The sequence below is a fragment of the Pogona vitticeps genome, chromosome 8, assembly GCF_051106095.1.
Source record: "Pogona vitticeps strain Pit_001003342236 chromosome 8, PviZW2.1, whole genome shotgun sequence".
Taxonomy (NCBI): domain Eukaryota; kingdom Metazoa; phylum Chordata; class Lepidosauria; order Squamata; family Agamidae; genus Pogona; species Pogona vitticeps.
Genome location: NC_135790.1, coordinates 16356009 through 16382063, shown reverse-complemented (window position 1 = coordinate 16382063; position 26055 = coordinate 16356009). Strand labels below are relative to the sequence as shown.

General features: G+C 44.2%; 1 protein-coding gene across 4 annotated transcripts in view; it reads left to right on the top strand.

Moving 5' to 3' along the window:
• Nucleotides 1-26055, top strand: part of ROBO3 (roundabout guidance receptor 3) — a 349278-nt gene that overhangs the window by 127282 nt on the left and 195941 nt on the right. Inside the window, exon 1 of one of the 4 annotated variants that reach the window (XM_072978840.2) lies at nucleotides 18843-18912. The exons of the other annotated variants lie outside the window; for them this stretch is intronic. Within the exon in view, the coding sequence (XP_072834941.2) occupies nucleotides 18858-18912 (55 nt within the window). The 5' untranslated portion in view covers nucleotides 18843-18857. Of the gene's footprint in view, nucleotides 1-18842; nucleotides 18913-26055 lie in introns of those variants that run through there. 4 annotated transcript variants of the gene reach the window in all.

Genomic DNA, 26055 nt, shown 5'->3' with positions numbered 1-26055 from the left:
CTACCTTGGAGGATTTTGAGCATAACCTTGCTAGTGTGTGAACTGAGTGCAATTGTACGGTAGTTGGAGCATTCTTTGGCACTGCCTTTCTTTGGGATTGGGATGTAGACTGATCTTTTCCAATCTTCTGGCCACTGCTGAGTTTTCCAAACTTGCTGGCATATTGAGTGTAGCACCTGAACAGTGTCATATTTTAAGATTTTAAATAGTTCCACTGGAATGCCATCACCTCCACTGGCCTTGTTGTTAGCCAGGCTTTCCACCTGGAACTATCCAGGATTGTCCCTCAGCCCATCTCCTTGAAAATCACCCATTCTGTCAATGAATACAGAAGACGATAGGTAGTCTTGACTTAGATCTCAGTCAGGGATGAATAGAGATGACAGCAAGTGAGCCTTCTGTCCTAAAATGCATGGAGCAAGGGGAGAATTCAAGCAGGGGCAGCTTCCTTCTTGGGGTTAATTTCTTAGTTTAAATTCCCCTCTGCCACTGAGTCATTGTGTTGCCTTAGTCAAATCCACAGTTCTCCTTGTCTATCCATAAAGATCTCGTCAAAGGATTATTGCTCGGGTAATTGCAATGGGGGATGTAGGGGCCTGATCTACAGGCAGTCAGAAGTGCTGTGTAAATGGATTTTCATGGCTGACTGGCGACAGTGCTGCACTGTAACGCAGTGATGATTCTGTATAAAAGTAGATGGGAACAGTACGGATCTAGTATCATATGCTTTGGGGGCATTGTGGAATTGCCAGTTGCCCAAAGCAAAATGGGCATGGCTTGCCTCTGTGGCTTTAAGTCTCAGCTTGGCCAAAGTTGGAGAAATTCCTTGGGACGTAGGGGTGGGGCTACCACAACTAGCAGAATTCCGCCCCCCCAACCAGCATAGTTACTAGACATGGCTGTCTGGCTGCTAAGCCTCCTTGCCCGAATGATTTAATAGGTTTGTAGGTTGCTGCTATAAAACATAGGACAGCCTGCTGTCTTCCAAATGTTTTTGACATCCTCCGTCCAGCATCCTCCCACAGTTTAGGATTCAGCTCCAGGATTCAGTGCGGCCATTGACTGAAGAGGAATAGAGAGCTGTCGGCCAAAACCTTTGGAAGATACCAGGTGGGGGAAGTCTGCCTTGAGCAATGGATCTGCAGGACTCCGGGCTCCATAAATGCTAATGCCAGGATTAAGGTCCAGAGGTTGATCTTGCAGGAAATGTTTAGACTCTGGAGGCTTTAAAATGGGACATCTTATACACACACACCCAACCGATAGCCACTGGTCGACATCTAAAGACTTGAAAACACTATTATCGCTGGTTGTCTTTTTAGTGGAACTGCTCTTCCTCTTCTGTTTCGTCTCTTTGAAGCTGACATCTGATCCTGTCATCTTCTTGCAAATGTCTTTGATGCCACTCCATGTCATCCGGAGTGGGCAGTTGCATCGGAAGTATTGGAGCAAACATCCCTCCCTCCTTGCACAGGAGACTTAAAAGTCCCTCATATGTTTTCATTCATTCGTTTGTTTGTTTCATCGTGATCCTGTCTTTTCTCCAAAGAATTCAGTGTCGGGTACAAAGCCTTCTTCCCCATTTTTATTTTCACAAGATCTCTGTGAGGTAAGTCAGACTAAGAAATACTGACTGGCCCCAGATCTCTTAGTGAGCTTCGTGGCTGAGTGGGGCCTTGAATACAATATATTTAAGATGTAGAGCAGTGCTGTAACCACTAGACACCATGTTGAGCTCTGTCATGAGAATGGTAAAGAAAATGTAGAGAGATGGAAACTTAAATGGAAAATTTGCATTTTCAGGAATAATAGAGAGAAAACTCCTCAATAGCTTGGTGGTTTAGGTACCTAGTTTCAGATCCAGAGGTTGGGTGTTTAATTCCCCACTGTGCCTCCTTGAGTTTATGTTCTATAGGGTTTCTTCCAGCTCTTACTGTAACTCAAAACTAGCTTATATCAAAATGCCAATGTCATGCCCTTTGGCTATGAGAAGATTTCCTGGCTTTTTGGTATAGGAAGCAGAGCAGCAGAAAACTGTTTTGTAATAGACCAGAACAGGCGTATTTTGTTTCACAGCATGGAAAACTTCCTTTTTTCAACTACAGCTCCCAGAATCCCCTGCCAGAAAGTCCAGTGGTTGGGAAATTCAGAAAAACTGAAGCCCTGTGAGGAAAGAAGGGAGCATGTTTAGCCTTGAGAAAAGAAGACTGGGGGGAGATCGGATAGGACTTTTCAAATACTTGAAAGGTAGTCATACAGAGGATAGGATCTGTTCTTCATCATCCCAGAGTGTAGGATATGTAATAATGGGCTCAAGTTACAGGAAGCCAGATATAAGTTGAATATCAGGAAAAAACATCTTAACTGTTAGAGCAGTACAACAATGGAACCCCTTGGGAGGTGGTGAGCACTCCAATGCTGAATGCATTCTGAAGAATATTGGGCAACCATTTGTCAAATATACTTTGACTTGGATTCCTGCATTGAGCAGAGGGTTGGTCTTGATGGCCTTATAGATCCCTTCCAACTCAATTATTCTATGATTCTATAAGTTCTGGGAAAGATAGACCAAGCTCAATGGTTTAGGTATCTGGCTATGGAGTCAGAGGGTACGAATTCAATTCCCCAGTGTGCCTCCTTGACAGAGGTTGGACTAGATCAGTGGTCCCTAACCTTGGGCCTCCATGTGTTCTTGGACTACAGCTCCCAGAAGCCTTCAGCACCATCTCTGCTGGCCAGGATTTCTGGGAGTTGAAGTCCAAGAACATTTGGAGACCCAAGGTTGGGGACCACTGATCTAGATGATCTAGAGAGTCCCTTCTAGCTCTGCATTTCTAAGAGTATTATAAGAGGGCTGGATTGCTAAGTGGTTTGGGCATCTGACTGCAGAGCCAGAGAGGATGAAAGTTCAGTTCCCCAGTGTGCCTTCTTTACAAAGGTTGGGCTTGATGGTCAATAGGGTCCCTTCCAGCCCTGCAGTTCTGAGATTATTATAAATTACATAGTGCTGTGCATTTACTTGTTACCTGAATCTTAGGTCAATCGGACTTTTGATGCCTCCCTTGAATAAATTGAATATTATTCATATACTTGAGTACCTCCTCCTTTCTCATCTGTAAAACTGACTAGATAATTGAGGCCAGATAGTGCTTGGCTGTGTCACATGCGAAGTGGTTCTCCCTTCCCTTTTTTTAAACCCTCCCTCCCTTTAACATCTCTGTGTTTGGCAGAGGCCAAGCTTTTCAGTTTCATATGGTGGCAGATGATGCTGGTGGGAGGTGAGGGGGAGGAAGGAAATGGCACCAGCGGATTTGGATTCTTTGACAGTTGCTGGCTGCTACCCTTTGCGTCATCTTGGAGAGCTGTTGCGATCCTTATATGGCCAGCTCCCAGGTCGGATCCTGTTGATGGGAGGAAGTGCCTCTTAGCCTTGGACCTGCTAGCGCAGGCTGCCAGGGACTGGCTCTGCTTTCTGAGGCAGGGTGGCTGCCCTGGGAAGTCAGAGGGGGCCTTTTCCCACCTCCCTGGACCTGCTTGGTGGGGGCACGGGGCTGGCACATCGCTCCCTTCTAGGGGAAAAAAAAAAACAAAAGGTCACTTATGACTTCTGGAAATGGTTTGGGAGGTTGATGTGTAGGAGGATGCAGAAGGAAAGAAGAAGAAAAAGGCCACGTGGTCCTTGTGTCCAATCCCGAAGCAAGGGTGGGCGACACCTTTATATCTTTTCCTTCCAACGTTTTGTGGGAGCCAGGTGTGTGAAAACTTCAAAATTTGCCTTAGGGGCCACATGATGCTCATCCTGCTTCAAGGCAATACAGGGAATGCTACTCAAGGTTGACTCAGCCTTCTATCCTTCCGAGGTCAGTAAAATGAGTACCCAGCTCGCTTTGGGGGTGGGGGCAATGTGTAGCCTGCATAACTAACTTGTAAACCGCCCAGAGAGTGCTTGAAGCGCTATGGGGCGGTATATAAGCAGCACGCTTTGCTTTGCTTTTGCTTTGCATTTAAAATCTACCTGTAGATTTGTTCTTGTAAAGATTGCCTAATGGCTCTCTATTTCCCCACCTATAAAAAGAGATTAGAGGGTTTTTAAGTTTGCAATTGGATCTTACATTCCACGGATACACACCCTCAAAAAATGGAAGGTCAACCCTTTCTGCCTTCTTCATTCTCAGAGCATCCTGAGTTTTCTTTGATGGAAACCTCAGACCATCACTTTATTTGCTAAAGCAGGGATAGGCAGCTTCGGTGTATCTGGAAGCTGATTTTCTGTCCTTGGGGCCCATCACAGGTTACATTCCTTCACTGGGGACAAACCTTGCAACAAAACAAAACTAGAAATGAGTAAAATTCAACTCAGCCCCCACTTTATTCTTTTTTTCTTTTTCTTTTTTTGATAAAGCAAGGGTGTTTTATAGGAGAATCACACTTCCCAGAATACAGCTCTCCTTGTTTTGCTTATATTTTAAAATACATTTCAGTGGTGGTGGTGTCCTCAAGGGCCATTTAAATAGGACGGGGGAATGTGCATGGTGGATGCTTGTTCTGAACCTCTGTGCAAGATCTTCATTTGAATGCTTGCAGAATTATTCCCCTCCGTGGTATCTCAAGACACTCTGTGGACAGCATGATTTCAGGATCACATCACTTGCATCCTTTTCTCTTCCCTGTATCCCTGCTTCCTTTTAGAATGTCTTGCCTAATGAATGGAAGTAGAATGTTTTTTTGGGGGGGCTGAACAAACATTTCCCCCTATATGGCCTTTTTAGTTCATTTGGTCCACACAGCCACCTCCTTTGGTCTGCAGGTTGGGAACTTAAGTCTGCGTGGGTAGTTCTTGCTTCTGTGCATGCTGTGGGCACGGCTTGCCCAGCAGATCACAAACTATGTTTATGCAGAGAGGATTTGATGAATTAAGACTTTGGAGGGCATTATCTTAGCAGTTTTATATATAGGGAAACATTCTGCACTTTTCCCTGAACTGTTATGCTTTCTGCTCCTCTCCTCCTTCGCTTCCTTTTGATCAGTTGGAGGCAACGTTCATTGGTGGAGGGCTCCATGGTGTGGAGTATTGGGAACTGTAGTTTGATGAGGTGCCTAGCTTTGTGAGAGAGCTGTAGTAAACAGCCTCTGAAACGACAAGTGTAGAATTCTAGATATATATGCAAACTACCACTCCCAAGACTCTGGTATAGAGAATCACGGCAGCTAAAATGTCTAGTACAGATATGCTCGTAGCTACGTCTTAATGGTCGCAAAAAGCCACTCAATAAAAGTAGTTAGTTGTTTGTAACTAGTTATTACCAGGCTCTTTCCTTGGTGTTGGTGGGGGAGGGAGTTCTGGAGAAGAAGCAAGTAGTGTCTGGCTGAGGCCTTTCCTCCACTAACCTGTTTTCTCTCTTGTTACCCTCAGATGTGGTTTGGCTCTTTACCTCTGGGACGGGCAATTGACAGCCTGAGTCTTAAAGAAAGCTACTCGTGGGGTGAGAGCCAGGGGGAATGAGGCTGGGGAGAGGGCTTAAATGATGATTGCCAAATCCATCTCCTTTCCTACCTTTGCTTTTAGTGGATGCATATTGGGAGTGTTAAAACAGAGGAAAACGGTCCACATTCACATGAACAAAAGTTCTGGTCCCTGCTCAGACAGACATAAGCGAGTGGCGCAGGAAAGTTGTCACCGTAGCCTTCTTCAGTGTTTTCGTTCAGATCAATGACATGAGAACTGTAAAATACTTGATACACCCCCCGAGTGTTATAAGAAGAGCCATTCTAGAAAGCCATTCAGCCAGTCAAGCGGTAGGGGGATGATGATTTACGTGTGTTTTTGGAACAAATCCTTTTTGTTTCCACCCAGACAAAAGCTCGGCGGAGTTTTTCAAGCCCTGCGCCCCCTTCCTTTTTGTTTCGTTAAGGGCAGTGTCCTTAATTGATCTTGAATTTCAGAGAGAGGGCTCAGCCATTCTCTTTTCTCTTTCTAGTGTAAGGGGGTCTTGTCTCTTGTGTGTACAGAGTTGGCAGTCTGCTTTGTTAGGCTTCAGCAGACAAAGCTCAGCAAAATAAAAAACTTGAAAGGTAGTTAGTTGTGTGCTCACAGAAGGGTCACATGAATCGTGATTTAGATGTTGCTCCAGAAAGACTGAAGATCAGCCTTCCCCCCCCCTCCCTGCCTCCCCCCAATTCCCCATCTCTGGGCTTGGCACCGTCTAAGCATGACACAACATGAGTTTGTAACTTTTCAAAGATGAAAGTCCTATTGCGGGCTTCTGATTTTCCTGGTGAACCACATTTGGCAGTAACTCAGTGAAAGTAATTGCAGCTACCTGTTGTGCAGTTGTAATAAGTAACAATGGGCACAATCAGTTAAATCAGGAAGTTATATTTCAAAAGGAATTTAATGAGCGGGGAAGCTGTTCTCCACTGGTGTGAGTAATGGCTGCTAGTTAATTTTTAAAGCTATCTTTAAAGGGCACGTTGGACATTTTTGCAGAAGCTTTTCAAGTATATGCCATCCTTTATCAATGCTAATGCTTTTCCCCCTGAAAAAAAGATGTAATAATGAGTATCTTGGTGCACTATTTAAAAACAAAACAATAATCCTTGTATGAGTAATAGCAGTGTATGTCTTCTGGAACAATATAATGAGTTACAGGATTGAGTTACATTTAAAACAAAAGAATAATTTTCCAAGATGGGATGGTAAAGCAGATAAGAGATGGCTCACATAAAACTTTGCCACTGTGTTCAGCATTTTCCCTGTGGGAGAGCCTCATGCCACAGTGGCTAAACTGCAGTACTGCAGCCCAAACTCTACTTACAACCTGGGTTCAATCCCAGGTAGCTGGTTCAAGGTTCACTCGGCCTTCTGTCCCTCCACTTACTGGAGGGGTTGGGGAATGTGCAGCCTACATAAGTATATTGTAAACCACCCAGAGAGTGTTTTAAGTACTATGGGACAGTATGTAAGCAGCATGCTTTGCTTTTTTACGCCTTTGTTTTTTGGGGGGTTTCTGCTTAGCCCTATTTAGTCCCATTGCCGTCCTTCTAGGGACACTATCATGAGCAACAAATGGATATGAATTTGCACTCTGCCAGTTGTCACTTACCTTTACCTGATAGCAGGAGTCCTGAAAGAATGCAATAGTCAAGACAATGTGAGAAAAGAAAATGAAGGGTGCATTAAAGTTTATTTGGCAAGGGAAGAAGGTAAGAATTAAACTGAAAATGCTCCAAGAATCTAAAGAAATAGGAGGATTCGGACTACCAAGCAGGTATTCTAGTCTGGCTTAAAGAATGGATCATTTTGAGGAATAAAAGACTGCTCTGTCTAGAAGGGCATGCTCTACAATTGGGCTGGCATGTTTTTCTATGGTATGAGAAAGCCAAAACCCATAGATACTTTCACAATCATTATATTAGAAACTCGCTATTGATAATATGGGAAAACATAAAAAAGAAAATGTACATAAAAATACCTAGGTGGCTTTCGCCTATGGAAGCATTTCTGAACCCAAAATCTCAGGAACTTTGAAGAAATTTTATGCTATAATGGTATACTAGATCCAGAAGGGAAATTGAAACCAAAACAAGATCTTATTGCTCAGGGAGTAGGCTTGTCATAGTGCCCATTAGTGCAGATTCAATCGAGATACGAAAAAATGTTAAAGATACAGTAGCTTTTATAAAGAACAAATACTGCTTGAACAAATATTGCTAACCTTAGACGATAAACTAATTTAAAAGCTATATAACCTGCTTTTGAATCGGAAAATGGAAGATGAACTGGTGAAAGAAACAATGGTACAATGGGCTTAAAAGTTTGACCACAATATTGGACTGGAGAAATGGCAGGAATTGTGGAATAGAAATTGTAAAATAACAGTGGTGACTTCATAAAAAGAAAATCTTTATAAAATCTTTTATAGATGGCACTTACCAACTGCCAGAATTGCAAAAATGTTTCCAAATATGTCTAATAAATGTTGGAAATGTGAACAAAAAGTAGGTACTATTATCATCTATGGTGGACATGTGAAAAAGCAAACAAAAAATGGAGTAAAATACACACATGGTTGGATAAAATGCTTAAAAATGTATAGATTTTAAACCAGAACTGTTTTCATTAGGTATTTTACAGAAGACTTTGATAAACAATAGGTTTACCTAACATTGCATATTGTGACAGCAGCTAGGATTGTATTTGCACAACATTGGAAAAACGAAGAAATACCAACAGAAGAAGATATTATTAAGGATAATTTAGATTGTGAAGAAATGGATAGAAACACACTGAGACTGAGAAAGAAAATTCAGAATACTTTAATACGTGGAGTTTGTTCTACAAATGGCTAGAATATCAGAGAAGGGATTAAATCACCAAGATGCGGAAATAGATAATTATAAGCAAAGCCATGTGACATGATGTTTAACAAGCACAATATAGATATAGTGAAACACTAATAAAACGTTATTTTTTAAAAAGAAAGAAAATGAAGGGTGCCGGAACCTGCTGCCAAAATCAGCCAGGGGCAGAAGTGTGTGTGTGTGTTTGTGTGTGTGTGTGTGTGTGTGTTCTCTCCTAATGAATGCAAAATCTCAAAATAGATATGATTTTTACCCATGAATGGTGAATTGAATAATGTCTCCAATAATGATGTTGAACAACGTAATGAATCTAGCAAACTCTAATCTAATTATGAGGTTCCTTCTTAAGGTCCCTAACATAAGGTCGGGAACCTCTTTCAGCTTGAGGGTCATATTCACATCTACAGAATTTCTCAGGGACCAGACAGTCACGTGGTAGGTGGGGTCAAATGGAAAAGGTCAGGGCCAAAAAACCCAGCATATTTTAACTTGATGTTCCTGCTGCAAGCTTGAAGTGGCATTTCAGCCTTTTAGAATACAGTGCTGCCTCACTTGACGCTGTTAATTTGTTCCAGCGAAATCACTGTAGAGCGAAAACATCGTCAAACGAAATAAAAAAGCCCATTGAAACACATTAAAACCCAGTTAATGCGTTCCAATGGACTGAAAACTCACCATTCAGCGAAGATCCTCCATGGGGTGGCCATTTTCGGTGCCTGTGCAGCAAGGAATCCATCCCTAAGCACAGTGGGGGGCCATTTTCTTCAGCAGGCGGCCATTTTGAAACCCGACGATCAGCTGTTTTGGATCGTTGTAAAGCGAAAATAGGTTCCCGAAGCAGGGAACTGACCATCGCTAAGCAAAATTCCCCCATTTAGACCGTCTTTTTGCGATCGCAATTGCGATAGCAAAAACCTCATCGTAAAGCGATTTCCTCGTTAAGCAAGGCAATCGTTAAGCGGGGCATGACTGTATGGGGAAACCCTGCACAGAAGCTGGGAAACCAATGACCAAGTGATGGTATAAAGGGAAGCGTTTTGTGGCCTTTGAGGAACCCCAGACAACTAGATCAAGATCTTTTTTTTATTTGTGCTCATAATGCTGTCATTCTTTTTTTATTAATATACTACTAGACATACAACTAAGACATCAGCGCGCACACACACACACACACACATACACAAAGAATACCAATCTACTAAACTAGCCCTCCCCCCTTTGGAGTCAGAGACTCCAGCTTCGTTGACCCTCCGTTCCCCCCGGGCCGGGTTCCCAGTGTGTACAGAATACCTATACATATATAGTCAGATTTGCCCTACACTCCTGTCCTCTTCTGGGCCCAAGAGTATATTAGTTTCCAGCTTTGTTTTGCATAGTCTCTTGATTGTTCCCGTAGTGCTTCGGATAGTATGTCCAGTTCTGCTATGTCCCATAGCTTCTACAACAACTCTTCTGTCGTTGGCGTTTCTTCGCTTTTCCATTTTTGGGCCCAGAGTAATCTGACTGCTGTGAGTATGTACATTAGACAATATTTCATTTTTTTTCATCATTAATTCCTGGCATAATATTCAGTAATGCCATTTCAGGTTTTATATCTAATTTCTGCTGAGTAATTCTTTTCACTGTTTCCCACACTTGTGTCCAATCATTTTTGACTTTTCCGCATGACCACCACATATGATAATAAGTTCCTGCATTTTTTTTACACTTCCAACAGATATTGCTGTTTCCCTCTGACATTTTTGCCAGTCTTACAGGTGTATAATGGCATCTATGAAAGACAACTAGATCGAGATCTCAAGAGGTCTGTATTCAGTTCCAGAGGGTACCCAACTCCTGCCATAATATTTAGCTCTGTTCTAATTTAGGAGGTGGCTTGTCTCAGCCCAGCCTTAATAGCCTTTACTGCCAAACACTGCTTCATTATTGAAAACATCCAAACCAAGTAGAGAGCTTCCTTGCCAGATTCTGGGACAGATTGTTTTTAAGCTTCACCACAGGGAAGCATTGATATATAGATACAAAATGAAATTCAGCTTTGCCCCATTTTGGATGGCGTTTCTGCCTGTCTAGCCATGTCTGTAATTATAGGGAAGCAGCAAGGAGAGGGGGAGAGCGTTTTTCCAGTTTGAACAGTAGGAGCCAATATAATTAGCATCTCCCGACCATCTTCTGGGTCACTCACATTCCCCACAAACTTACTTACTGCAGTTGGAAGCCCAGAAAGAAATTCAAAGATATGTTGCTGTTGGCTGCCCAGCTTTGACACTGGATCAGAGCTCAGAAAAGTGGCTTTTTAAGACTACAAGTCCCAGAATCCCAGAGCCAGCACGTGCACTGGAGGATTCTGGGAACTGTAGTTTAAAAAAAAAACATTGATGAGCTCTTCTCGAAATAGTATTATATGGCTAGATACAGAAGAGTAAATATTTTGGTATGAGATCCTTTACACGGGGATGGGATCCACTTATTCTAAGGGCAGCTGTACTGAGAGTCTGTGGCTTTTGAGGCTGGAGTTTGTATGGATCAGACGTGGTGATATATCGTGGAGCCAAAGCTCAAGAAACAAATTGTTCACTTTTTGCTTTGTTGTATTGTTTTGATTGGCAAGGGCAGAAACATCCTCTGTCACCCCCGAAGCTCTCCTGATCCTTCTGGATTTAGCTGTACAGTAGTTATTGTGAGACCTGGGATAGTTTTCCTAGCAGTGATCCTATCAAAGAGGATATATAACTAGTTCTAAATCTTCTCTTCAAGCTCCTAAGATTCTTGGTCTGTCTGTCTGTCTGTCTGTCTTTCTGTCTGTCTCTCTCACTCTCTCTCTCTCCAAAAGCTGTTACATGGATCTGAGTTGCTGTTTGCTGCTGTCACAATCCAAGAAGCTTAGGTTTGCAGTCCAGGAAGCTCTGATTTGTAGTATAGGAAGTTGTTGCATCAGGCTAGGCACTGGTTTGCAGGCTGGGAAGCTCTACGTCAGGCTTGTCCAACCTGCGGCCCAAGGGCCGCATGAGGCCCAGGTAAGCTCATAATGCGGCCCAGTGCAATTTTTTATTTTTAAAGAAATTCCAAAGTTTCAAGTTACACTGCCGGCGCTTGCGGCTGCAATGTGGCCGGGACATGTCACAACAGTAGAGGGAGAGAGAGGGAACGAGGAAGGAACGGGAGGGGAGGGGACAGGGGGGCTGCATGACTGCATTGAGCCGTCCCTGTCAATAGGTGGACCCCCTCCCAGCCACATAAAGCCACTGGAGTCGAAGCTGGCAGCCTCTGCTCTCTGAGATCGCAGCTGCCAGTAAGCGCCCTTGGAGCGGGGCTGCGGAGGAAGGCTAGGGCTGCCCCCCCCATGCGGCCCAAACCAAATTTTCATCTTTTAATGTGGCCCAGGGAAGGTGAAAGGTTGGACACCCCTGCTCTACGTAGTTTGGAGCTTAGGAAACTACGGAATGGAGAGGACCTCAAATGTGTAATCTGGGAAGCTGCCGCCATCCAGGAAGGTCTGGTTTGCAGCCTGCGAAGGCAACACATGAAGCTGAGAACAGGTCTGCAGCCTGGAAAACTCTCGTGTTGAGATGAGTTGTGTTTGCAGGGAGGGACCTCTGGCGTGCAGCCAAAGGAAGAGAATGACTGACCCAAGCCGAGGTCAGCCAGTGAGTTTCTTGGCTCATTGGGGACTTAATGCTTCAGTCTCCCAAGCCATGGCATGAGACACTAACCACTCCACCACCCAGGCAGTGCGATTGATTTTGTCTTAATCAGAGTGTTGTTGTTTTTTTTAGTGAAAACAATCTGTCCCAGAATCTGGCAAGGAAACACTCTACTTGGTGTGGATGTTTTCAATAATGAACCAGTGCCATTCGCTTGCCATTCTTGGTAAAACCAAGATAGTCACTCAACAACACTGCCCGTAATCTTTGGCCACCTCTCTGATATGTTCTGGTTGTTGGTAAAGGAAAGGTTTTAAACCCCTAAGAGGATAGAAGCCATTTGGAAAGGGCTCCAGAGCACATTGGGCTTTTTTTTTTACCCTTCTCTCTCTCTCTCTCTCTCTCTCTCTCTCTCTCTCTCTCTCTCTCTCTTTTCTTTTTTCTTTTCTTTTTGGAGGGGGAGAGCAGCTCTTGGAAATCCTCTTTCTCTTCAGTTGAGCCTCCTGCAATCTCAGGGAAGGCAGATTTACAACTGAATCCCCAGGGCTCAGCAAAAGGACACTCAAAGAAAAGAAAATGGGTTTGTTGCAGCTTTCTCCTTTTCTCTCTCTCTTTCTCTCTCTCTCTCTTTTTAAAATGTGGGTTTTCTGCCCATTCTTTGCCTTGTTAGGATCAAGACAGATTATCTGTTTTTCAAGGCACCCCTTTTCAGGAGGATGTCTATAGCAACAGTCGGGGCAGGACCAGAATGTGAAATGGCTGTTCAACCCTGAAAGCTGAAGCAGCAAACAAATTGAAATTTACATGGGGAGGGGAGGGCAATGCAAGGCAGGCTGGCTGGTAATGAGTAACTGTGTGCTTCCTTTGTCATGGAATAAGTTGCTGAAATTCCATTCTTGGTTATAATGAGATGTTGAAAGGCGAGTGGGCTTGGGAGGCTTCCTTACAGGGTGCGATTTTCTTCCTTTTTTAAAAACTTCTGTGCATCCCCTTTTCACTCAAGTTGGCAATCAAGGCTTCTTAAAAGAAGACACAGAGAAAAAAATCATTTAGGCTATGTCACTAAGACAAGGTAAAGGTAAAGGTTCCCCTTGGCAATTTTTGTCCAGTCGTGTTCGACTCTAGGGGGTGGTGCTCATCCCCGTTTCCAAGCCATAGAGCCAGCGTTTTGTCCGAAGACAATCTTCCGTGGTCACATGGCCAGTGCGACTTAGACACGGAATGCTGTTACCTTCCTACCGAGGTGGTACCTATTTATCTACTCGCATTTGCATGCTTTCGAACCGCTAGGTTGGCGGGAGCTGGGACAAGCGATGGGCGCTCACTCCGTCGCGTGGATTCGATCTTACGACTGCTTGGTCTTCTGACCCTGCAGCACAGGCTTCTGCGGTTCAGCCCACAGCGCCACCACTAAGACAAGCCATTGGATAAATCAAAGCAAATGATAAAAGCGCAGAATCCACCCGGCTGTCCCGGGACTTGGTTGAATAAATAAATGATGGCTTAGCAATGGCCCTCACCCTTCAGTTTTAAGAGCCTTACGGTTTACAGGCTGCCAGGCTGTTTAGCCCTGAGCATGTTCTCTTCCAGTTTCAGATGGGGCTGGAGTTTGCTTGTTGGCGGTTAATGGGTTAACATTCTGAATCCCTTCTGATATATTTCGATAAACATCTGCCGAAGTGGGAAGAAGATTTGGATTTCCCTGGTCATGGGGGATTTGCACATCCTTGATTCAAGGGCTTCAGATGGGTTTTTACTTCATTCCGGGATTAATAAACTCAGAATAACCAACTGTTCCAGGAGCTACTTAGCCGTTAGTGTTAGTTGGCATTTGGGGACTGGAGTGTGTTTCTTAAAAACTGATTTTATTCAAGCCTTTTCCATTGCTGAGTCTGGAAGCTCCACGCGGGAGAGAATTGACCATGGCAAATATTCCTCCTTCTGACAACCTCCTGGAGGGATGATCGAGAATAGAATACAAGGTCTTTGAAATGTGCTGAGATAATAGCCGAGGATGGGGGAAAACTCATTTCACCAGGTCATAAAGTCTCCCGACTGCATTTAGTTGTTAACCAGCATGCAGTAACTTGTGCACATAGAGAAGGGAAAAAATGATGTATTGCAGTTAGCATGTCCGTGACAGTAGCCAGTAGCCCAATGACCCTGGATAATGTGTTCTGTGACATAGGACTATTCGTAAACTACAAACACAGCTCTGCCACTTGATAGATGCACAGCCACCTAGCTTGAAACGGAAAATGTACCCCTTGGCATGTCCAGAGTACTTTTCTTAAAACAGCAGTCGGTATGAGAGAGAGGCTTTCTATGTTAAAGGATGTGGCTTGAAAGCATCTTCAGCTTAATGTAATGTGTGCACTTCCACATATCATGTATGTGTATATAGGAATGAACACACAGAGAGGAAACCATACTGCATCACTCCTCTGGCGTTTGCACCTTCATCAGATGTATTATATAGACTTCTAAGCCAATCTAAATAAGTACTAGAAATAGTTACTTTTGGAAATAGTTACTTTTAGAAAGTTACTTTTGGAAAGTAACTATTATTAAGTATACTTAATTCCCCACTGTATTGAACACAGACTTCTGAACACTGCATTTCAAAGGGAACTTGTTGTGTTTTTTTGTGTTGCTCATTCTCATTCAGCTGGTTGATGTTATCAATATAATGGCACTAGAAAGGCAAGTTGTTTGCATGATGTTAGCATTGTTCTTACCAGCAGGTCAGAACAATATAGATACATTCTTTCTGTTTCCCCCTAGTGGTAGGTTCCGTTACTAAAAATATTTATAAAAAGGCAAAAGGCAAAACCAAAATCTCTTGTTTTGATATAAAACATGACATCAAACCTGAAAAAATTTCTCTGAAAGTACATCAAAGTTCCTGTAATGGTAACTTTTAAAAGTAGCAAAGAGTTGCTTATTTATACATAATTATTTAGGTATTGATAAACCTGAAATGCAACTTTATAACTATGAGATGCATTATTTGTTACCTAAAGTAACTAGTTAGAGGTATTGTAACTGGTGTTTTCTGTAACTTAATTTGTTCCAAACTCTAATTGAGCCCTTGTGAGGTTGTGTTGAGCTGTATAGATACATGGCCCTGACAGTAATCTACTTCTCTTCTGCATTCTGTGTTTCTCTTGTGTTTCCTGCCCCATGTTATTCAGGACTTTTCCTTTTCTCTTCCAAGTCTTGTCACTCAACCTTAGAAGAGGGCCCTGTCACTTCCGGTCTCATGCTCAGAAGTTAATCCACTGATGGCTGGCACATACTGTCAACTGGAATGAATCTTTCGTAAGGCTATTTGTTGAAAAACGTATTGGGTTAGTTACTGTGGTACGGACAGGGAGCGCTGGGTGCGGTGCTGTGGCATAATCTGTGCAAGGTCAGGAAAAATGCAGTTTATGACAGGAGCTGCAGGATTACTGAAGAACACATGGCAAAGTTCCAAAAGTGGAAATGTGTGTCTCTGTTCAGGTCTGCTCTGAAGTGAGTTGCAGTCAGTTTGTTGTTGTTAAGTTGTGTCCGACTCTTTGTGACCCCATGGACCAGAGCACGCCAGGCCCTCCTCTCTTCCACTGCCTCCCGGAGTTGGATCAAATCCATGTTGGTCACTTCGATGACACTGTCTAACCATCTCGTCCTCTGTCGTCCCCTTCTCCTCTTGCCTTCACACTTTCCCAACATCAGGGTCTTTTCCAGGGAGTCTTCTCTTCTCATGAGATGGCCAAAGTATTGGAGCCTCATCTTCAGGATCTGTCCTTCCAGTAAGCACTCTGGCTTGATTTCCTTCAGAATGGATAGGTTTGTTCTCCTTGCAGTCCAGGGGACTCTCAAGAGTCTTCCCCAGCACCATAATTCAAAAGCATCAATTCTTTGGCGGTCACCCTTCTTTATGGCCCAGTTCTCACTTCCATACATCGCTGCTGGAAAAACCATAGCTTTGACTATGTGGACCTTTGTTGGCAAGGTGATGTCTGTGCTTTTTAAGATGCTGTCTAGGTTTGTCACCGCTTCCCTCCCAAGAAGCAGGCATCTTTTAATTTCGTGGCTGCTGTCCCCATCTGCAATACTCATGGAGCCCAAGAAAGTAAAATCTGTCACCGCCTCCATATCTTCCCCTTCTGTTTGCCAGGAGGTGATGGGACCAGTGGCCATGATCATTTTTTAAATTTTTTTGATGCAGTCAGTTTGGGGAGATTTAATGCAATAAATATTAAAATATTGCCTCCTCAATTAGGTGGGTTGGAAAGAGGTGCTCTCTTCTGTGCCTGGACTCTGCCCTTGTCCCATTCATTGCTTAATGGGGGCGAGAGGAATAAATTATGCAAAAGGGTGCAAATGAGTTGAATTTCCATAATTTATACACATTGTAGACAATGACGGCCCAAGAAGTTTTGGTGCCTGAGGCAGAAAATCAAATGGTGTATTCCCCTCCACCCCCACCCATCTAAAAATTGTAAATAATTCAACAAACAAATGGGCTGGCACATGGTTGATCAATTAAATGAGGAAGATTGTCTTTATGCCGCTGATTAGCATGTGTGCATGATGAGTAGTTCTGAAGCAAAAAAAGCAAACAAAAAGCATACACCTTTAAGATATATCCCTATGTGTTTTAAGTATACCTCTTCACCAATAGAAGAGGTATTCTTTGTGGCGTGAGAAAGGAAGACAGTGAGAATGCTTGTTGCCAGGGGATTGTTGTGTACAAAAGTAAATTTTCCTCATCAGGGCGCCACCTTAGTTCAGAGGTGGGAAGCATAAGCCATGCAATATATATGCCCCATAAGGCTGTCTCCTCTCTCTGCTTCATGGTAAGGCCTTACCTCTCCAAACGGCAGACCAGCTTTAGGTGTAGAATTTGATTTTTGTGGTGGTGGTGGTTGGTTACCATGGTTTCCCTGCCATGCTTTTTAAAAAAAAAATGCATGCAGAGTACACATATCCCTTTGGGCCAGATGGTGGAGGATGGAAAAAAAAGCTCTCCTTTGCCTTTTTTTCCCCCAGCAGCCAGATGTCTGAAGGAATTTTGGAGAGAAGAGCCTTGGTTCCTTCCAGGAGCCAGAGGCAAAGGTGGATACTGGATTTCATGTATCTGCCTGCTGGAGATAGAGATTCTCAGATCGACATTCAAAAATAGTTCTTTGATGGGGAGCCCAGAACCTTCTCTTTCCCAGGATCCCATTGAATATTCTCTGGGGCTGAGGGGGTGAATATTAGCCTCACACATACAGCTGGAACTCTGTTGGGTAAATGTGTTCAGATGTCATGGCTGATGTATATTTCTGCTGATCAGTATTTACAAAGTCTGCAGGCATGGAGGTGCACAGTCCCAGTGGGACGGTTCGCTGTCATGTGTTCGCCACCTGTCAGAACGTTGAGAAGAACAGCTTTACAGAGAGAGAAGAGCGCTATACGAATGTGCAAGCCTTAGCAGACGATGCAATATAGGCTGGGTTGGATACCTGACTTGAACCGGGCTCCCACTGAAATAATAACTAACTGTGAAAGAAGTCATAACTAACTTTATCCCATCGATTTCAGGGAATCTTCAATGCTAAGTTAGTCTGAAGCCAAGCTACTGCAATAGTTGTTTCACAGTCTCTGGTACGTATTTGTGTGTTGTGTAATCATAGAGACAACCAAATTGTTCCTCAAGACTAAGAGGGGACCGAAATGTTACAAATTTTTATCTATTCTTGCCTGGTCAACAGAAGAGGACCTTCCACATTTGAGGTTCTACCTTTGAGGCTTTCCCTTTTTGCCTGATGGTGGTTGGGGTGGATGCTAAGGTGGGCAACAACTACTCAGATATTTACTTTGCGGGCTAGGGCTTGGATTCCAGTTTATAGTCAGGTACAAGAAGGCTCGAGATAGTTCAGTGGCCAAGAAAATTATCTGGAGGAGGTCCCTGGTTAAATCCCTGAGATCTCCAGAGGTAGGATGCAACAAGAAAAACCTTTGCCCAAGAATTGAAGAGTATTCCACGTTGGTCTGAACTATGTTTGATGAGGGAGTAGTGGTATTAAGCAGCTTCCTAGAGCTAGCTGCAGTTTTAATTCTCACTATGGTACATCCAGTAAAATGAACGAGACTTGTTAGTCTATACTGATATTAGTCCCATTGATTGCAAGGCCTCTACTTGAACTAGAGATTAGAATTAGATTTAGCCCAATGCTCATAGATGAAGTAACTGTTCCTGCTGCTGGCTTGTGATCTGAGAACGGGATGCATCTCATCCTGCAATTTTGAGTTGGGCTGCTCTCTACCCCCTCCAGTAATACAATGCCCCTAGCTGTTGGACCAGTGCCACTGCCTCCCTGCCTGGCTGCTTTAAATGTGTATCCAGATCTATAACTGTAGTTTTCAGGATCGGTTCTAACATTGGGACAAGTTGCCTTCATTGAGTTTCTATCTTTAAGTTAGCCATCCACTGCCTATTTCTTTTCTCTTCCAACCAAACCTCGCCTTCAACGAAAGCAAGAAGAACAAACATGGCCAGGAGGTCCCAAGATTTTCCTATGGGTCCCTTGCCAAGCTGTGGGCCTCAAGTGGACCCTGGGGGTGCTGCTGACCAATGACAGCAACCTATGGGGCTGTTGTCTAAAAGCCAATCGATGGTAGTCTGTAAGGACCTTGTTACAACAAGGCCTTTGTTGTTTGCAATGGGGGAGCTTCAATTAATTTCTCTCTAAACAATTTTAAACCTCTGCAGGTGTTTCTGTCAGCCTCACAGGATCCTGCTAATTGCTCTCACGTGTGGCTAATTTAAGCCTCAGCTCTATCATCTTTCTTGAAACCAAATGTAAAACAAACGTGGGGATGCTTGGATGTGAAGGGGAGCTGGTGGGATGCAGAATAGAAACCAGCAGGGACTGTGAGTTACCCATTCATATTCTAACCCCTTCTTTTGACAGGGCTCTTCCAGCTGCTGCTGTTTTGTTTCAGCCAGTGGCATTGAGTAGGAAAGGGGTTTTTTTGCATGAGAGAAGCCAGTTTTGGCTCACCTCCTCTTTGCATATAGAAGACTGGGAACCCCTCAGACAGTGAACTGTTTGCTTGCTTGTGTATTTGTTTTTGCTTTTGTACTCTTGATAAGAGAAAGGAAGGAGAACCATTGTTTCTGTAAATTTGCACAAACTGTGCATCTAGTACTTTAACCGAAATAATACAGATTGCGAAAACTGTGAGGGCTACTGCTCTGCGGCCTGAATGTCTACCGAGTAGCAGCTCTGGACAAGTTAGCATCTTTATAAGCAAACAGCCTCTCTGTGTTTGCTGTACATGAGTGTGTGTTTCTTCTCAAAAAGAAAGGACTCCAGTTTTGTGAATAGGCATTTTTTTTTTGCAAATTACAGAGGCCTTAATGAAAGGTTAGAATGGGATGTGACTTGTCCTGAAAACAAGGAGTCTTACAGGTCTTGAAACTTCCTTGTGTAAGTGTCCTGTTGGGTGAAGACAGATGTAACTGACAAGTTTGGAGAATCCAGGTATACTTTAAGTCCCCATTTTATACACCAGTTGTGAAAAATGGCCTTAAATCCAGCTACCAGAGCTCAGTTTAGCTAATATTGTACTGTATATAGAATGTCTGGAGGTGAAGAGATTGCCATGGAATATATTTGTAATTTTTCTTGGAAAAACAGACAGCTTGAGCCAAAAAAGAGGTAAAACAATGGATCTGTAGCCCTTCCTGAGGGCTGGTGGGCTCCCAATGGCTACCAACCCCAGCAGTCAGAGATGAAGGGAGATAGAACCCAAAAGCATTTGGAGGGAAGTTGGTTCCCTACCCTAGGCTAAAGCAAAAGATAGGAAATGAGCCTTAAAAGATGTAAGATTTTTAAAAGCCCAGGTGGACTTAGATTGACAAAAACAGGCAAAGCTTCTCGAGCTAAAACATGGAATCACCAGCAGAAATGGAAGCGTTCACTAGCAAACCAGTCCTTCATGAAATAGGCTTTCATATAATGGCTGGAAAACATTTTGCAAACATCAGCTCTTGTCCCTTCCCTCTTTTCATAGTATGCATTCTGAATAGTAACAGCAAGGTGGGCTACATGGCAGTGTGGATTGTGTGCCATCAAATCAATAAGGCTTTCAAGGTAAGGGGGGCATTTCAGGTGCGATTTTACCAGTGCCACCCCCAAGTAAGTTTCTCTAGCTGAGTGAGGATTTGAACCCAGGTCTCTTTAGTCCTAGTCTGTCACTCTATCCACTAGTACCAGAGCTTTAGGGATATGCATTTGAGGACAGAGAGACGTAAATAGTTTAATGCCAGCTAGATATTAATTTACTCTAGTTAAAACTTAGCACAGCTTTCTTAAGAGGCTGGTCTAGTCAACAAGCCACTGTTTTGCGGTTGTCCTGTCACCAAGTCCTTACACATCCTGTTTTTCCATTTCTACCCAAGCCAGGTGTCTTCTCTGTCCATTTCCCCCCCCACTCCATTAACAAAGTGACGAAGCACTGTCCCCATTGCACATAGTTGCGATAGAAGTCGTTTCCTGCATTTTGGAACTTCCCCTGCCTTTCTCCCTTGGCTCCTGTACGCCTTGGCTCCTCAAGCTGATGTTCAGGAAGGAAATTGTTCTTTCTTTCTCCGCCTCGGGCTGATTGGCCAGGCAGACCCTGACAGGCCTGACAGATGTGTATGTATCGCAGCAGACGGCGTGCTGAAATCCGCTCAAGTGGAACCTTGAGAGTCCTATATCAGAGGTGGTGCCCTTTTGCAAGGGGATTTCCTAACCAGCAGGGAAATGGCTACACCAGGGACTGCTTGCAAGCATGCTGTATTATGCAGGCATTGATGTCAGAGGTCCCTGTAAAAATGAAGAGGGCTGGAATGTTGGAACCAGCAACATCCTGTATTCAAAATCTGATTTAAAAAAGTGTCGTCACTTTATACCCCAGGCGGTTGCTGGGGGAAAAAAATTCATGATATGGATGAAGCTGGGATTGTGTTCCCTACAAACACACCCCTCTCGTCTTGGGGGATTATGTCCCAGATGCAATCACAGGACCTCTACTTGAAAAACGGCTCATAGGGCAGGTAGTCAGCGAGACCTCTGAAAGAGACAAAAGCAGAGAGGCCCAGATGATAGGCTACCAGTATAACCCAATATTGCGTAGCTTCTGGTGTTCCAACCATAGATACACAGGGCAGATAGTCATCCTATAAACTGGAGTCATGTTGTGCGTGGCAGCACTGTACTGATGTGCAGAACCAGTGAAAGATAACTCAGTTGCCTGAGGCAAGAGACAAGATCGCACCCTTCCCTTCATTCCATGGACAGATACTGACTGTTGGGTAGGCCTTGAACTTTCCTTCGATGCAGGTGGTTGGATAGAGTCCCCCACCCCAGCTGCAGGAGCCGGCTTGTTTGGGTATGCAAAAACGGCTGTGTGGAAGACACAACTCTGTCCCTCAAGACTGAGGAATAACCATGGGGACTCAGAAAGGAATGGCAAGAGAGTTGTCACTTCTAGCATTAGCACATTAGGACTTGAGGCTGATGCCTCACTCCGCCTAATGTTGGGCTGGCCCTGCTTGTTCTTTGATCTTTTATTGGGAAATTAACACAAGTATATATATGTGTGAGTGTCTAATGCTTGCTTTAGATTGGCATGGATCAGCCATAGAAATACAATGAGAGGGAAGGTATCCTGCATATTCAATTATTGCTGGAGAATACAGGGTTCAGTGTGTGTTGCGGATAGCGTGACAGACTAAGACTCAGAAGGCCTTGTTTTGAATTTCTGCTCAACCATGGAAGCCCACGGGGACGTGGATCTGGTAAAGCCACTCCTTAAATATCTGACTTACCTTGTTAGGGTCTATGTAAGTCGGTTCCAACTTCAAGGCACAGAACATAACAGACCCCAGTATACGCCAAGGGATTTCCCTCTCTGACAAGGGAGATGTTATTTGCTTCCTTTGGCCTTTGCTTACATATGCCTCCCTTCCATCATTCCTCATCATCTTGATGGCATTTACCCACTAATTTTTTTTTTAACCCTAATCCTGCTTTGTCTGTTTGAATGCAAAGCTGCTGTTTGTGATTACACTTAGAAGGATGGAAAGCCCTGCTTTTCCCTAATTCTCCCATCACTTTCCCCAGCTTTATCGTGGATTTACTGAATATTTCCAGTGGCAATAAATTATCTGTGATGTGAATGGCTGTTTTAACACCACTGAAATTAGTGGCAGCTTAAGTGTGTTGTCCCTGAAAGCTCTACAGGAGATATTCTAAAACTGGGTTGCCTGCTTATTTATACTTTGAATGCTCTCAATGCCTCGGATGCAGTTATTTTAATACCAGGTTTCTGAGAAGAGTTTGGAAGGTGGGAGCTGCGGGAAACCCATCTTGCTCTGCGTGTAAATCTTGTTTCCGCATGTGCAAAGGGAAATTCTGTTGAATTCTCAGGCACAAAATAATTTTTCTCAGCCTATACTGAAAAGGACTTATTGACATGTTACAAAATGGGGTCTGGGAAGCAAACCAACAAGCTAACGGTACTGGAAGGGCCGTCTAGAGATGGAAGGAAAGGATACACGAGATCAGATGAAACTGGAAAATCAAGACATGGTTATTGCTCACATTCATGCCCCTTCTGTCTTTTGTAATGTGGAGTTGATTGGTCCTACCAGGTAGTGAAATGCTGTGGGGTTTCCCCTCAGTTCTGTACAAATGTTGTCCACACTGAGCAGAAAATACCGTTCGTTTAGTCGTTTAGTCGTGTCCGACTCTTCTTGACCCCATGGACCAGAGCACGCCAGGCCCTCCTATCTTCCACTGCCTCCTGGAGTTGGGTCAAATTCATGTTGGTCGCTTTGGTGACACTGTCCAACCGTCTCCTCCTCTGTCGTCCTCTTCTCCTCTCACCTTCACACTTTTCTAACATCAAGGTCTTTTCCAAGGAGTCTTCTCTTCTCATGAGATAGCCAAAATACTGGAGCCTCAGCTTCAGGATCTGTCCTTCCAGTGAGTACTCAGGGTTGATTTCCTTTAGAATTGATAGGTTTGTTCTCCTTGCAGTCCTGGGGATTCTCAAGAGCCTCCTCCAGCACCACAATTCAAAGGCATCAATTCTTTGGCAGTCAGCTTTCTTTATGGTCCAGCTCTCACTTCCATACATGACAACAGGAAAAACCATAGCTTTGACTATTCGGACATGAGGATAATCACAGTACTTACGCTATTTTGCAAAACAGCCCAACAAGTTTTGATAAGTTGTGAAAAGTTTGACATCAGAGACAAACATACTGGGAAGGCGATGCCAAATTTAAGAAGCCTGGCACACCTGAACGTGCCAAGAGGGCTAGCCAGGCCTCTTGGTAGTTGGCATACCCAAGGCCGGTCCCGGCATCCCCCGAACGTGGCAAGAGGGCTGGTCTATCTCAGCCCCCCAAAACCTCCAAGGGCTATCTTTATCATATCCGGGCAGTCTCAGCAGCCAAGCTGCAAGCGGTCACCAGCTTTCTAGTTCTAAATGAGTATCTTTGTTGCCCCATCGCTCCATTGCACGGCTTCAAATTGCAGAGCTGATTTGTTTCCGACAGTCCCGTGGTACCGTGGATTAACCGCTGTTAGTAGCACTGACCCTGTTCATCTGATGGTGCTTCTGGTGCTGTTGGAAGTTGTGCCTGGAGGAAGTGGCAACCTCAGTTGCCTCCTGGGGGCAAAAACTTTTGCTTTGCAGGGAAATGTGATGTTGCTGAAGAAGACCAGAGTCTGCTCTGCTGCATTTTGCCTCAGGGGTCCAAAAACCTGCTTTCCGGCTGCCAACTACCTCAGTGCCCAATGGGGCAAGACACGGTACTTTCCTGCTGCCAACTACCTCAGTGCCCGATGGAGCCAAAAAAGTCTGCTTTCCTGCTGCCAACTTCCTCAGTGCCCGATGGGGCAGCACATGCCACTTTGCTGCTGCCAACTACCTCAGTGCCCAACGGAGCCAAAAAGCCTGCTGTGCTGCCAGATAAACTCCTTGCCTCCAGTCCTTCTGAGGGCAAACTCTACTTCACTGGCAAATGTAATGTTGTGCTGAGCTGAAGACAAACTCGATGCCTCATGCACGCCTCTGCCAAAGGGACCTCTCATTCTGCTGGGGCCAAATGTCACTCCCTCAATGCCATCGGCTTCTGTGCTGTGTGGTAAACTCTCCTGGGGGGGGACCCAATTTGTAGGTGAATAACTTGGGGTTCCGATATCCAATCTTCACCAAGGTTGGCAGGTGTGTCGGGAAAAGACATAGGAAGCTCCATTGTGATTCTGGATCCTCTTAAGTACCTGGGGGGGGAGCTTTCCTGTGGGTGTCCTCTTTGTGACTATATAACTTGGGGGTCCATAATCCAATATTCACCAAACTTTCAGGGGTTGTAGAACACCTCTGGAGGAAGCTTCCCTGCATATTTGGTGTCTCCAGGTTGTCGGGGGCCAGTTATATAACCGTTTAAAGTGCTGATGAACCGACGGATCGATCCATCGATTCATCAAAGAATATTTGTACATTCATATTTGTTGATCCGTTAACCTTGGTGAATAATGGATCAAAACGAATCGCCACTTTTTTTATTTGTCCCCATCTCTATTCTTAAGTCCTTCAACAGAGGATGAGGTGGAAGAGTTTGACAATTTGAGGACTGCACCCTTTTATCAACTTATTCTGATATAAGGTGCAGTGACAGCTGCTTCCGTAGATAGTTTTAAAGATGGGAGAGGGCCAGTTCATGGAGGTTATATTAATTAATTCCATTTCATTGGGTTTTTGTAGGTATAGAGTACTTAGAAGTGTTTTGTCAGTCCCTTCTTCTTGGAGCACTCTGGAACTGTGCAACTTGTCCCAGGCAAGGAGGTAGACTGGGCAATTGAACGCCCAGTCTTTTCCTCTGCCTCCAGGTTCTCTGATTTATTGTGTCGTCCAGCCAACCCTAAAAAGAATATACTGTCAAGATGACTTGGACATGGCTACCCATTCCAGGCATTATTCTCCTCTTCTGTAGGCTTGCACAGAGGCTGCACAGGCTGGCTTTTCTCCTGGGAGGCATAGTAGGGAATTGAACTCCTGACCTCTAGCTCCACAACCAGGTACCCAACTTGTGAGCTATGGGGTCAGCCTTTGTGTTCGAAAACAGCATGCTACTAGCACTCATTAGAGCATGGGAACCATGCTATCATCTAGAGTGGTGCCCCGCATGACGATGATAATCTGTTCCGGGAAAATCGCTGTTAAGCAAAATTGTCATCATGCGAAAAACAATTCCCCATTGGAATGCATTGAAACCCATTTAATGCATTCCAATAGGGAAATTTCCTCGTTTTCCAGCGAAGATCCCCCATAGCGGAAGCCATTTACCGAGCCCCGATCAGCTGTTAAAATGGCTGCCCTGCGAAGCATGGGTCTAGAAAACACAGGGCAGCCATTTTAGGAACCTGACGATCAGCTGTAAAGATCATCATCTTGCGAATAAACAGTCCGCGAAGCACGGACCAAATCATTGTCAAGCAGAATTCCCCCATAGGAATGACTGTTTTGCGAATTGCTATAGCGATCGCAAAAAGTCACCGTCCTGCGGGTTCGTCGTACATTGGGGTTGTTGTCTAGCGAGGTACCACTCTACTGCCATTCTCCTTTGCTCAGGGGTTCCCAGGGAAGTCTGGTTGCCCACTGCAGGCAAATGGGCTGCTCTTTGGACCTCCTACAACTGAGTTCTTCAAATAATCATGACTGAAACGGTGGAAATCCGCAAGCAGGCAGAGCTGACAACTCTGAGCTAGATAAACCAAAGATCTGACTCAGAATAAGACTTCCCTACATCCCTACATCCCTGATGGCTGAACGGACTGCTCCATCCATGAGCTAGAAAGCATATGGCGGGTGTCATACCTTTTGCATGCCTTGAACGTAGCCCATCCTAAACAAAAAGAATGGATGTTATGCCAAATTGACAAAGCAATATGTATGTATGTATTTTAAAATCCTTAAAATATTGTGCACCCCGGCAGCCCCCTTCCTGTGGTGC